Genomic DNA, 12,521 nt, shown 5'->3' on the forward strand with positions numbered 1-12,521 from the left:
TGAGGGAATTATTCCAAAACTATCACATATAGTCTACACTGCAGTCAGCTCTATTGAGACAGTATCTGTCAGTCTGAAATCTTGACTGACAACCCAGTAACCTTCCTCCAGTAATGATCCTTCTCCCCCAGCGTACCACCACATAGACACAGTACCACAGAATTAAGGTATGAACCCAGCATTTATTTTCCACAGGTTGGAACTCAACAATTAACAGGTGCTGATTGGCAGAACTCCGAACCCTGTTACTGTCAAAAAGGAATAGAAATGACTACGAACATACTAATCACCAACATCCCACCACTCCTACTCCTCATTCAGATTCAAATCCACATTTTCTATGGTATTGGAAATAACCATAGAAAAACATTCCCCAGTGCCACAGATGGCCCTATTACTAGATCCCTGCGACCCTACTCTGCTACCCTTTTTCCAATCACCCAGCCAAAAACCCTCTGTTGAGACACTTCCACTTGTAAGGCTTCAACAGGTGTAGTCTTAAAGGCACTATTACACATCACAAGTGCCCTAAAATTGGATCCTATCAAGCTGCTGAAGTAATGTCTTTTCCACAAAGCATCCATAATCAATTGACGACCTGATCAGAGTTGGCAAGGAATCTCCCTTTAAATATACAGACCTATTTGATTCCGATTGAGAGCGCCGGTGTAATCATTTACCAAAGTAATTACCATGCTCATATAAGGACTTCCTGTTAGGCCAATAGCCCATGGAGTTCCTGCAAGGAAACCATTCCAACATCAATTCTAGATTATGCACCTATGCCCATATATGGAGTTCCTATCAGGGGCACCATTCCAACATGAATTTCCCCCAATTAAGACTCAGCTCCTGACAAGAGTATAGTACCCATGCTGCTCATTCTTACAATTTCCTGATCACAACTGATGTTTTTTGTCTAACCTTTCAATGGCTCCTTAAGGTCATGGAATCTTTTCAAAATTTTTCACCAGATGTAATGGAAAAGTTGTTTTATGTGCAGACAGACAGTCATGCAGAACTTTTGCTTCTGTCTCTGGTCAGATTAGAAGTAGGCCTATATAGTAACATGGAACTTATTTTACAGACATTGGTATGGGAGGAAAAAGTAATTGTAAGGACACAAAATTATTTTAAGAAATACGTTCCCAAGTATTCCCGCGCATAATAGAGAGACACGTAATCGTATACAAATGTAAGCAAGGTTTGAAATTATTATGTTTTAGTCAAACATTATATCTGTTTGGGCTTCTTGCGGTCAATTTGCAGTGTACAAATTATTTGTAATTTTGTTCCGGCCCCCCGACCATCCGCTCAACATAAAATCGTCCCACGACTGAATCTAGTTGATGGTCCCTGTTGTAGATGATGCACAATAATCATAAACCTATTTGTCACTAAATTCATAGGTTCACAGGTTCACATGCAATGTATTCTGGTTGGAATTGAATCGTGTTTTGGTTTCCTAGAAATAGCTACATCTGGTTTGCTTCTTTCTTATCTTCCCCTTATACATTGTGAACTTAATTTTAATTTGGTAGCATATTGGAAAAACTTTCTAGGTAGCTCTAAACGGCTCTGTCATATGTGAGGAGATTAACAGTGAACAGTGGTAGCAGTGTTTTACTGTTAGCCACTAGGTGGCAGTAGCCTACAAAATACACCAGTAGGACAGTTGTAAATTTACAACTTGTAAATCAACAAATCATGACAATAAACGACTATTAGTATCAGTTTTTTATTTTGAACAATCCAGGCAAATGAGCAACACCAACCCACATATTTCACCCTGCATCAATGAAGACATTGCAGCAGCTGCCAAAGGTTCTATATTTTACAATAGAGATTTAGTACCAGTTCATAAAGCCTATTAGCTAAACATATATTATGGAATGTCCTCCATGTTTGATTCTGAATATACCTGAACACATTATTTTTTCTAACCAATTCCTGCCATATAACCTCTTAACCATCATTCACTCAGCTATTGTTATCTGTCAGATGACCTCTCATGCACTTTCAACCCCATCCCAAACTATTCCAACCTACACATTGCACATAGTTTAGCTTACATGGTTTATCTTAGTATTCCTGTAAGTGTGCATTACAAGAAATGCATGTCATTAAAAATTTAAAGACCAACATACTAACATACAACATGGATTATGCCTAGGTAAATGGTAATACAAATTGGAATCACTTCAGTAACTCACTACCTTGATGAGTGTGCATGGTAAGGCAATATAAAAAAAGTCAATATGGTGAATACAATGACTGGAAATAATATATTTCTTAATGATACAGTAAATTTAAGCCATGGGGGAAAAAAATACAAAATATATTACTTCAAATGATTTACACAAATTACTTTAACTTTAACAAAGGAGAAGTGGCTGTTAAACTAAAGTAATACATTTTTAAGGTTAATTTGTACCCAGAAGGTGGTTTATTAAATTCTTTCAATTTTTCATGACTTTGTCAAACAACTTGTTCTTAATAAATCTAAATAATTGTTTAGTGTTTCTGTATGAGTATGTCCGGGTAATTTCGACCCCAGCCAAAAACACCTTATTCTGCCTATAGAAATTGGATAGATAGAACCTTTATTTGAATCTAGGTTTCTCTGAAGACATAATAACAAGGTATCCATACCCCCAGAGAGTGGAGGGGGACCTGTTGGAGTGATCTTGACCTGATAGACAGATTACCTGCAGCGATGGAGCACCTTATGCACTCGCCCATGGTTCTAACTGGTTATATAACTAGGTATGACCATGTACAAAATCTAAATTACTTTAGTTGCTGTCAAAACAGCTTATAAAAGTCTGTCAATTATATGAATACTTGGTAGAACTGTAATACAGAAACCAGCTACCCTCTGAATGTACACACTGTGCTGTATTGGTGTGTAATCTAAAAAAATATATAATATTATATGGAAAATGTTATAAAAAATACCAGAATTCCTATAATACCGTCCAATATGCTATATGTACAACTTGTTATGGTACTTTGGTTGTTATAACATTTGGTTTGAAGTTACTTTGACGATCTGGGTATGCTTTCTGAAGCATCCTGCCATAGGCCCTACCACTCCCATTGTTTCACTAGCAGCGATGCTAATACTGGCTGTGGGGTTAGTAAATAAAAAAGCCTGAGACATACTTTTGGTCACTGTCTGTCAGGATCAATGGATGAATAACTTTTTGTCCCAAAAAATAAATATATTTCAAATTTTGGTGTACTGACCCTTTAAATGGCAGTCATTTTTACCATATAAATATGACAAAATGTATGTTTACTTCAAAATTCTAAAAACTGAATGATACTACAACAAATGATGGTAAACCAGCTTTTTAGTACTAATGTGGATTGTAGGCCTACTTTGGAAAAAAGCTGCACATTATAAGGGAAACATATATATATTTTTGTTTACAGAATATGCAAATTAACTGTAGATTGTCTACAATAACAGCCTGTTTTGGATATTTTTTTATTTAAAATAACATTATTTACATGTCTAATGATGTTTTGAAAATAATTAAGTTGATATTTTGCTATGATTGTTGCTTTTTCCAATAGTCCATGTATGTAAAATATGTCGGTAGTCAGTTCACATAAACATGACAAGAAAGACAAAAAAATAGAATATGTATGTTTCATCTTCAAAAAGTAGATACCAAGTAGATTAAGAGATCAAGGGAGAAATTGCTGTATCCATTCAATGCAATGGTTTATGAAAACAGCATCCATTCAAGTCAAAAAGGAAGAAGACTGGAAAAAATGGGAAGAAACACCTTGTCTTTACACAACTGTTGTTGCATGTCAGTACACAATCTTTTATACTGTACGATGATATTTAGCACTGGTGGGTGATTACATTTAAATGCAGCTGTATCAAAACAATTTGACATACTGAACAACATCTGTAGAACTCTATAAAAGGCTTCTCTATAACTGAAGTCTCTCTCTGTCATGCAGCTTTAAATGAGGCCCTTTGCCCCTTACCTCTAAATTCACTACCACGTTCAAACAAATGCCCCTCAGACATTGTCCTTCTCAAACTCACACACAAAGTACATGGTGGGGTGGCAGGCCACATCGGTCCAGTCCCCCACAGCCACCATCTCAGCACAGTCCTCGTCCTCGTAGGCATTGTTGGGTTCCCCTTCCCTCCACTTGTTGAAGGTGCTCATTGGGGAGCTATCCACGTAAGTGAAATGGCCCTCGCGGTCTATGTCATTGATGCCGATGTACACCCGGCTCAGGCCCGCCTCTGTGATGTACCCAGCGATGGCCGTATTGGCCCCCTCATCTTTGGGCATGGCTAGGTGTCCACCCCTTCCCTGACAGTAGGCCTCTGCGTCGGTGTAGCGTTTCTCCTCCCTGACCAGCAGATAGACCTTGCTGTTGGTCTCTTTGATGCCGGTGACAGCTGCAGGGGAGGGCAGGGCTGAAAAATTAGCACTTGTATTTCTATAATCACACTGACATATAAACCCAGAGTTTACTTTGCGCATGAAAGAAAACAAAGCAAAATGGTGATAGCTACGAGCATTTCAATTAATACTGAAAGGAAACTGATAGCTCTATGTCTTTACGTTACTCATTGGAAATTCCTAATTTAACATTCAACCAGACACCCTGAAAGCGTACCATTTTTTATGAACTTCAGCTCACTGGATAACTGTACCACTAGGATGTCCATCTCACCAATAATTTTCCTCAGAGGTGTGCATTCACATGGAACACCTGATGAGACAAAACAAAATGAGGAATACATATTTTCCATTCCTCTTTGTTGGCTTGGTCTTATTGTTAACTAGACCTAGAATGTTTCTCCAAACAAATAAATGTTGTACCTGGATCACCATTCGGGCCCCTTAATCCAGGATCACCCATATCTCCCTTTACACCTGAGAGTAAAAACATTGTTAAAGTACATGGAAAATATAGCAATGCATCCCAAAACAGAAGTGTAAATGCATGTTGTTCTGTTTTTTTCCTACCTTTGACTCCACTGGGGCCAATCTTCCCATAATGTCCCATTATACCCTTCTGTCCTTTAACTCCAAGATGTCCTGCAGGGAAACATGTTTCACTGTTACTAGAGGTGTTTTGTTACTGATTTCAGAATCAAAGGAATAAGTGGGTTAAATAACAAAGCCTCTGTGTGAGCATTTAATCTGTCTTTGGTGACAGCATCCACCAGCCCCATAGACTTAGATAGACATTGCATCATTGTATCTGACCCATTATGGCATCTGTGAGAGCCATCTCCATTTTGAAGTAGTGAATTTTCTTCTTCTACTACTTCTATGAGTTGGCAAACAAACTGAAAGGGTGCACACTGCAATTTACTGCCAATTGCAGTTATGGAATGTTTGTTCACGAGTAAACTCATTGGCTGCTCCCTCCTGGTGACCTGGATGGAATGATGTTATCCTTCCTTAACCTATAGGAAGTCCCACCCAGTTGACCACTTCAAAATGGTGAAAGTCCTCAATGGCGCTGCCCATTCTAAAACCGCCTTTTGGGCACTAGAGTACTATATCTATCTCTATGAACAGTCCTCATTAACAGCTGCTGTAAACACTTATCAGTGATTCAGGGGATTCTGGGTAGTGTTTCTCATGCATTTTTAAATTTTTTAGGTCATGCGACCTCTGACCTAAAGTAAACATTCTGTTGCTCTGGACTGCCTAGCAGTGATGTAACCAGCACACAACATCCACTAGGAGAAATGATTGTCAATGCATGATGTGATCTTTACTCTAGTTTCTGCAATAACTGTCTAATTAAAGAAATATATCAAAGAATCATGTTGTTAAAGGAAATATGATTATTTTAAACCATTCTGGAAAAAAATCTGTATGGTTTTAGTCTATTGTAAAATAAATACCATAGTGATAGAAAGGGTTATCCAAAGGCCTTTTCCGAAGGGCAATCAGTAGGAGTGTCCAAAAAGCTTTTCATGACAACAAAATTCTCAAACAGATAATTACTCCCAACATCCTCCATAGCTGAAAAACTTACCACGACCAAATTTCCAAACAATATATTTCTCAAGTTTCCCAAGTCCAGCCTCCATTGAGTCAAAACGTTGTGATATTGTGAGGGAAGTCATCATCAAAGCATAGCACCTATACAGAGAGAATGCTGAACGTTGTTTTTGCTTCTGTTTTCAAAGATAGAGGCTTACCTATCTCCCCTGGTGGACCCACTCTTCCTGGTCGCCCAGGTGCCCCTTTCTCTCCCTTTTCTCCTGGCTCTCCTGTCAAATGGAGAAAAAACTTCATGAATCAAAACACGAACTGCACAACTCTAAAATGTTTTTACTGTTGATAAATAGTACACACTGCAACCCTATGAGTCCTATATGTTTTCTGAGCATGTTTTAGACTCTTTCATTTTTGATGAACGTGTGAGTGTATTGTGTGTGAACTGTATATATGCCTTTGAGTCCTGGGACGAGAATCTGGACAGAGCAGGGTTCGTCTGACATGTGCTGTCCGTGAGCTGACTGCATCAGGGTCAGCCCCAGTAGAGTGATAAGTACACAAGGCATCAGCTTCTCTCCTCTCATCCTGCAACATGGATGGGTTGATGGACTGGAAGAAATGTAATGAGATATACACTGACTGGCAAACACACACACACACACAAAGAGATACAGGTAACTGCCTAAATAAAAGAAACACCAACACAAAGTGTCTTAATAGGGCGTTGGGCCACCACAAGCCACCAGAACAGCTTCAATGCACCTTGGCATAGATTCTACAAGTTTTCTGGAAATCTTTTGGAGAGATGCGACACCATTCTTCAACGAGAAATTCCATAATTTTGTGTTTTGTTAATGGTGGTGTTTTGTTAATGGCGCCGCTCCAGAATCTCCAATAATGTTAAATTGGGTTGATATCTGGTGACTGAGACGGCCATGGCATATGGTTTACATCGTTTTTAAACCATTCAGTGACCACTCGTGCCCTGTGGATGGGGACATTCCCACTGCGCACCGATGTCAATTCAATGTCTATTCTACATTGGTTCAATGTAATTTTATTGAAATGACATGGGAACAACATTGATTCAACCAGTGTGTGCCCAGAGGGTTGTCATCCTATGCCATGGTAGCCATGGTAGCCATGGTAATAATGACCTGCCCAGCATTTGTATACATGACCCTAAGCATGATGGGATGTTAATTGCTTAATTAACTCAGGAACCACACCTGTGTGGAAGCACCTGCTTTCAAAATACTTTGTATCCCCCATTTACTTACACTACCGTTCAAAAGTTTGGGGTCACTTAGAAATGTCCTTGTTTTCCATGAAAACATACATGAAATGAGTTTGAATAGGAAATATAGCAAAATGCATAGGAAATGTAGTCATTGACAAGGTTAGAAATAATGATTTTTAATAGAAATAATAATTATGTCCTTCAAACTTAGCTTTCGTCAAAGAATCCTCCATTTGCAGCAATTACAGCCTTGCAGACCTTTGGCATTCTAGTTATCAATTTGTTGAGGTAATCTGAAAAGATTTCACCCACGCTTACTGAAGCACCTCCCACAAGTTGGATTGGCTTGATGGGCACTTCTTACGTACCATACGGTCAAGCTGCTCCCACAACAGCTCAATAGGGTTGAGATCCGGTGACTGTGCTGGCCACTCCATTATAGACAGAATACCAGCTGACTGCTTCTTCCCTAAATAGTTATTGCATAGTTTGGAGCTGTGCTTTGGGTCATTGTCCTGTTGTAGGAGGAAATTGGCTCCAATCAAGTGCCGTCCACAGGGTTTGGCATGGCGTTGCAAAATGGAGTGATAGCCTTCCTTCTTCAAGATCCCTTTTACCCTGTACAAATCTCCCACTTTACCACCACCAAAGCACACCCAGACCATCACATTGCCTCCACCATGCTTGACAGACGGCATCAAGCACTCCTCCAGCATCTTTTCATTTGGTCTGCGTCTCACAAATGTTATTCTTTGTGATCTGAACACCTCAAACTTCGATTAGTCTGTCCATAACACTTTTTTCCAATCTTCCTCTGTCCAGTGTCTGTGTTCTTTTGCCCATCTTAATCTTTTCTTTTTATTGGCCAGTCTGAGATATGGCTTTTTCTTTGCAACTCTGCCTAGAAGGTCAGCATCCCGGAGTCGCCTCTTCACTGTTGACGTTGAGACTGGTGTTTTGCGGGTACTATTTAATGAAGCTGCCAGTTGAGGACCTGTGAGGCATCTGTTTCTCAAACTAGACACTCTAATGTATTTGTCCTCTTGCTCAGTTGTGCACCGGGGCCTCCCACTCCTCTTTCTATTCTGGTTAAAGCCAGTTTGCGCTGTTCTGTGAAGGGAGTAGTACACAGCGTTGTACGAGATCTTCAGTTTCTTGTCAATTTACCCGAATGGAATAGCCTTAATTTCTCAGAACAAGAATAGACTGACGAGTTTCAGAAGAAATTGCCATTGGAACACAGGATTGATGGTTGCTGATAATGGGCCTCTGTAAGCCTATGTAGATATTCCATTAAAAATCAGCCGTTTCCAGCTACAATAGCCATTTACAATATTAACAATGTCTATACTGTATTTCTGATAAATGTGATGTTATTTTAATGGACAAATAAATTATTTTATTTCGAAAACAAGGACATTTCTAGGTGACCCCAAACTTTTGAACGGTAGTTTAAATGTTTCCATTATTTTGGCAGTTACCTGTACATCTAAAGAGCAGAGTTAAGACAGTTTTGCAGTAAATTGAAAAAAGACAACATCATGGATGGCATCGTGGTACAATTAAGGCAGATATGAGTAATGATTCTCCAGGCCTATGTGATAGTGTGCTTTTATACAGTCCATCACAACAACTGATTGGAGACCTCAAACCAACCCTATCACATCACTCAATAAAAAAAAATATAATAATAAAGTGAAACTTGCAGTAGCCTAGGCCAGAAAGTTTCTGATCTAAGACCAAATTTCCTTATCTGGCTTTGATGTAAATTCCCTTGAAAAGTGTCTTGGGACATGCCAGATGAAACAATACAAAGTGCTGTGACGGATCACATACAGACAACAACATCCAAAGATAAACCAAACAAGGTTGCTTCATCATGACATACACAGGATACCGTTATATGGGTCTCAAGTCACATCAACTTTTCTAAATGTAACCTACCTTTTGTGGAGTTTTCCAGACCCCCAAAGCAGCAAGTAGCTTCAGCTTGAGGATTTTCCCAAATTATCCACATGAGTTAACAGGGGCTTGCACACTGGCGGTTTTTCCAGGGATTTCACGTTTCCTTCTCAGGACCCTAGAATGTGTGTGATAGGCCGTTTCACAGATAAAGCCAAAGGCAGCTGGGGCCTCAGAGATAATTGGATGGGAAAGCATGGGGGTTGACAACATCCACTTCTGATAACACACAAACTAAACATCAAAGGGGATTAAAAACTATAAGGTCCATTCGTGAAATATATGTTCTGTGAATAGGTTATGATATATGATGTAGCTAGTACAAAACAAACCTAATAGAGTTGCAATGTCAGTTCTCAGTTCACACAAAAACATTTTTTTAGCACAAAAAAACGATACAGTGCTTTTCTGCTAGCCTGAGTACCAGTCTCTTTAGCTAACATTCTACTCCTTGTCATTGCCAAACTGGCCTTTCAGCAATCTTCAAATATGAATATTCTATCATTAATGAGCGAGGAGATCAGAGGCTTTTATCCTGATTCCATAACCTTCACAGCTATCATCCAATCACAATGTATATGCAAATTAGACTGATAGGAAGACATTCTAACTTAATTCATAAATGTTATTGGAAACATTCTAACATTGGGCATTCTGATGTAATACATGACATTGTAAACATAAACATTGGGGAGAACAGACGATTCCCATGTATTGCATTTTTACCACAAGCTAATCACATCATACCAGAGATCTCTAGCCTTTACAATTTCCCCACAAGTTCATTATGAACGCGGTAGCGTATTTGATATCCAGCATGCAAGAGCAAAATAAGTGACCATATTGCTACTATATTGCTACTTCTGGGACACGCAATGGCCTAGGCTACTGGTTCAAGGGCTATAAGAGGAATACGGAGAATGGAAGAGGCCAGTGAAGATGCCAGCTGAGATGCAAGAATTGCGCAAGAAAGGAACAGTGAAGACAGAGATGTGTAAATTAGAAGTGAATTCATAGGCTGGGATATTAATGAACCATTCGTATGCTAGCCTATATATTAGGCCTAGCCTACTACAGTGAATTTAGGCGACCAACACCTGTGCTATGCAAGCCATCTTCTTCTTCCATGAGGTTTAATGGTGGTTGCCATCCAATAAATGTTGCATTACCGCAACCAACTAGACTGGAGTAGAACTCCCTTATACTTTGCTTGAAAAAAAAGGGAAATAAATAAACAAATACCCTACCATCTATCCCTACACTAATTAAAAACCCACCACTCTACTCCACTATTTAAACCTATCTAGGCCTACCTCAGGCCAACAGCCTGAAAGGACAGGACACCACCACTCAACACACCCTGTAACTCTTCTGACGTCTAATCTCACACACCCAAATACCTCTCTGCAGCTGCCACCACAACCTCTATTTTCTGCGACTTACATTCCATCCCTGCAGTACAGTTGATAACCATTGCTATGAACACTAAAAAGCCAATCTTACTGAAGCATATATCACTCGTTGGCCTATCCCTCTGTTCTGATACAGATCTACACTACTTACACGAATCCTCTCAGGATCCATCCTCCTTGACCCATCTTCCTCAACTTTCTTCGCTGCCTCAGCATTCAAAACCCTCTGCTCTACTCTAACCCTGGTAACCTCAACCTGCCTCTCTTGCACCGGACATTTCTGATCCACACCCAGCCCTATGGGCATCCCTACAATTAACACATATCGCTTCTTTCCCCAATGCTACACACTCCTTTGTCTCGTGCCTTTCTGCACACTTCTCACACCTAGGAACTTCCCTTCTACACACTGCTGCCACATGCCCATAAACTTGACACATGTAACAACTTAATGTATTCAGCTCATACGGAATAACTTAAATATCCTAACATCAATCACTTTGTCAGGCAGAGACTCAACATCAAAAGCTATGCAAGCCAGAGACCAAAAAAATGTGGGGTCTGATGCAAGTTTTGTGCCAATTAATTGAAGTTGAACATCGCCAAATGCGTCAATTTAATTAAATGTGCAAAAGTATAGTGCCTAGGCCTATTAAATTAAACCCAACAGATCGCAAAGCAGGGAATCCCCATTCCCCACTGAGCTAATTTTTGGAAATGGCAAGTTCACTTTCTCATCCATAAACGCATATCAAGTGCAAGTGTGCTACCCAGCAGCTCACATCAGCAGGAAGATGGGGCTTTTCATTAGGAGGGACATCTAACGTCGATCGCTAGAATAATGATTATGATCACATTTCCTCAATTTAAATATTAGGCCTATGGGGACACCTATACATTTGGCAGCCAAGCACGAGTGATCATTGTAGCCTTAATATCGTCTAGACATTATGTTAAAATATCTTCACGCCTAGAATAAAAAACACCATGCTTCTGTCATAGACAATTTAATGAAAAAAGTAAAGAATTACAGGGGGCAGTTTAGAAAAATGAATCCAGTGCAAATCTTCCTCTGGAAGAAGGCACATGCTTGGATAATAATTACATAACCAACGTCTCATGTACAGTGGTGGAAAAAGTACCCAATTGTCATACTTGAGTAAAAGTAAAGATACCTTAATAGTAAATGACTCAAGTAAAAGTGAAAGTCACCCAGTAAATTACTACTTCAGTAAAAGTTTTAAAGTATTTGGTTTTAAATATACTTCAGTATCAAAAGTAAATGTAATTGCTAAAATATACTTAAGAGTCAAAAGTAATAATGTACTTTTTACTCCATACATTTTCCCTGATACCCAAAAGTACTAATTATATTTTGAATGCTAAAAGTAAAAGTATAAATCATTTCAAATTCCTTATATTAAGCAAACCAGACGACACAATTTTCTTGTTTTTTTAATTTATGGAGAGCCAGAGGTACACTCCAACACCACTCAGACATCATTTACAAACAAAGCATTTGTGTTTAATGAGTCCACCAGATCAGAGGCAGTAGGGATGACCAGGGAGGTTTTCTTGATAAGTGCATGAATTGGTCCATGTTCCTTCCTGCTAAGCATTCAAAATGTAATTAGTACTTTTGGGTGTCAGGGAAAATGTATGGAGTAAAAAGTACATTATTTTCTTTAGGAATGTAGTGAAGTAAAAGGAAAAGTTGTCAAAAATATAAATAGTAAAGTAAACTACAGATACCTAATCAAAACTACTTAAGTAGTAAAAATACTTTAAAGTACTACTTAAGTAGTTTTGGGGGGTATCTATTTACTATTTATATTTTTGACAACTTTTACTTCACTACATTCCTAAAGAAAATAATGTACTTTTTACTCCATACATTTTCTCTGA

At 38.9% G+C, this 12,521-nt stretch overlaps 1 protein-coding gene across 2 annotated transcripts; it reads right to left on the reverse strand.

Annotated features, from left to right (window-relative positions):
- Positions 1-1,719: 1,719 nt before the first annotated feature.
- On the reverse strand, positions 1,720-9,354 carry LOC121545100 (collectin-11). Of its 2 annotated transcripts, none has more exons than XM_041855492.2 (7): positions 9,187-9,354; positions 6,457-6,587; positions 6,203-6,274; positions 5,010-5,081; positions 4,863-4,916; positions 4,657-4,752; positions 1,720-4,435 (listed from the first exon to the last, which is right to left on the reverse strand). In XM_041855492.2, the coding sequence occupies exons 2-7, from the start codon at positions 6,584-6,586 to the stop codon at positions 4,044-4,046; spliced, it is 816 nt and encodes a 271-aa protein (XP_041711426.1). In that variant the 5' UTR covers position 6,587; positions 9,187-9,354; the 3' UTR covers positions 1,720-4,043. The 2 variants fall into 2 exon arrangements, with proteins under 2 accessions (XP_041711426.1, XP_041711425.1); XM_041855491.2 differs by having other exon boundaries at positions 6,457-6,611; positions 9,187-9,353.
- Positions 9,355-12,521: the final 3,167 nt, after the last annotated feature.

This window comes from Coregonus clupeaformis, unplaced genomic scaffold (genome assembly GCF_020615455.1).
Source record: "Coregonus clupeaformis isolate EN_2021a unplaced genomic scaffold, ASM2061545v1 scaf1135, whole genome shotgun sequence".
NCBI classification, from domain to species: Eukaryota; Metazoa; Chordata; class Actinopteri; order Salmoniformes; family Salmonidae; genus Coregonus; species Coregonus clupeaformis.

What these genes read in the sequence shown, in the direction of transcription:
- LOC121545100 (XM_041855492.2), bottom strand. Translation starts at nt 6,586, where the DNA reads ATGAGAGGAGAGAAGCTGATGCCTTGTGTACTTATCACTCTACTGGGG. An exon ending in TGGCCCCAGTGGAGTCAAAG is followed by an intron (nt 4,917 to 5,009) that starts GTAGGAAAAAAA and finishes TTTTACTCTCAG; the next exon opens with GTGTAAAGGGAGATATGGGT. An exon ending in GGGCCCGAATGGTGATCCAG is followed by an intron (nt 4,753 to 4,862) that starts GTACAACATTTA and finishes TTGTCTCATCAG; the next exon opens with GTGTTCCATGTGAATGCACA.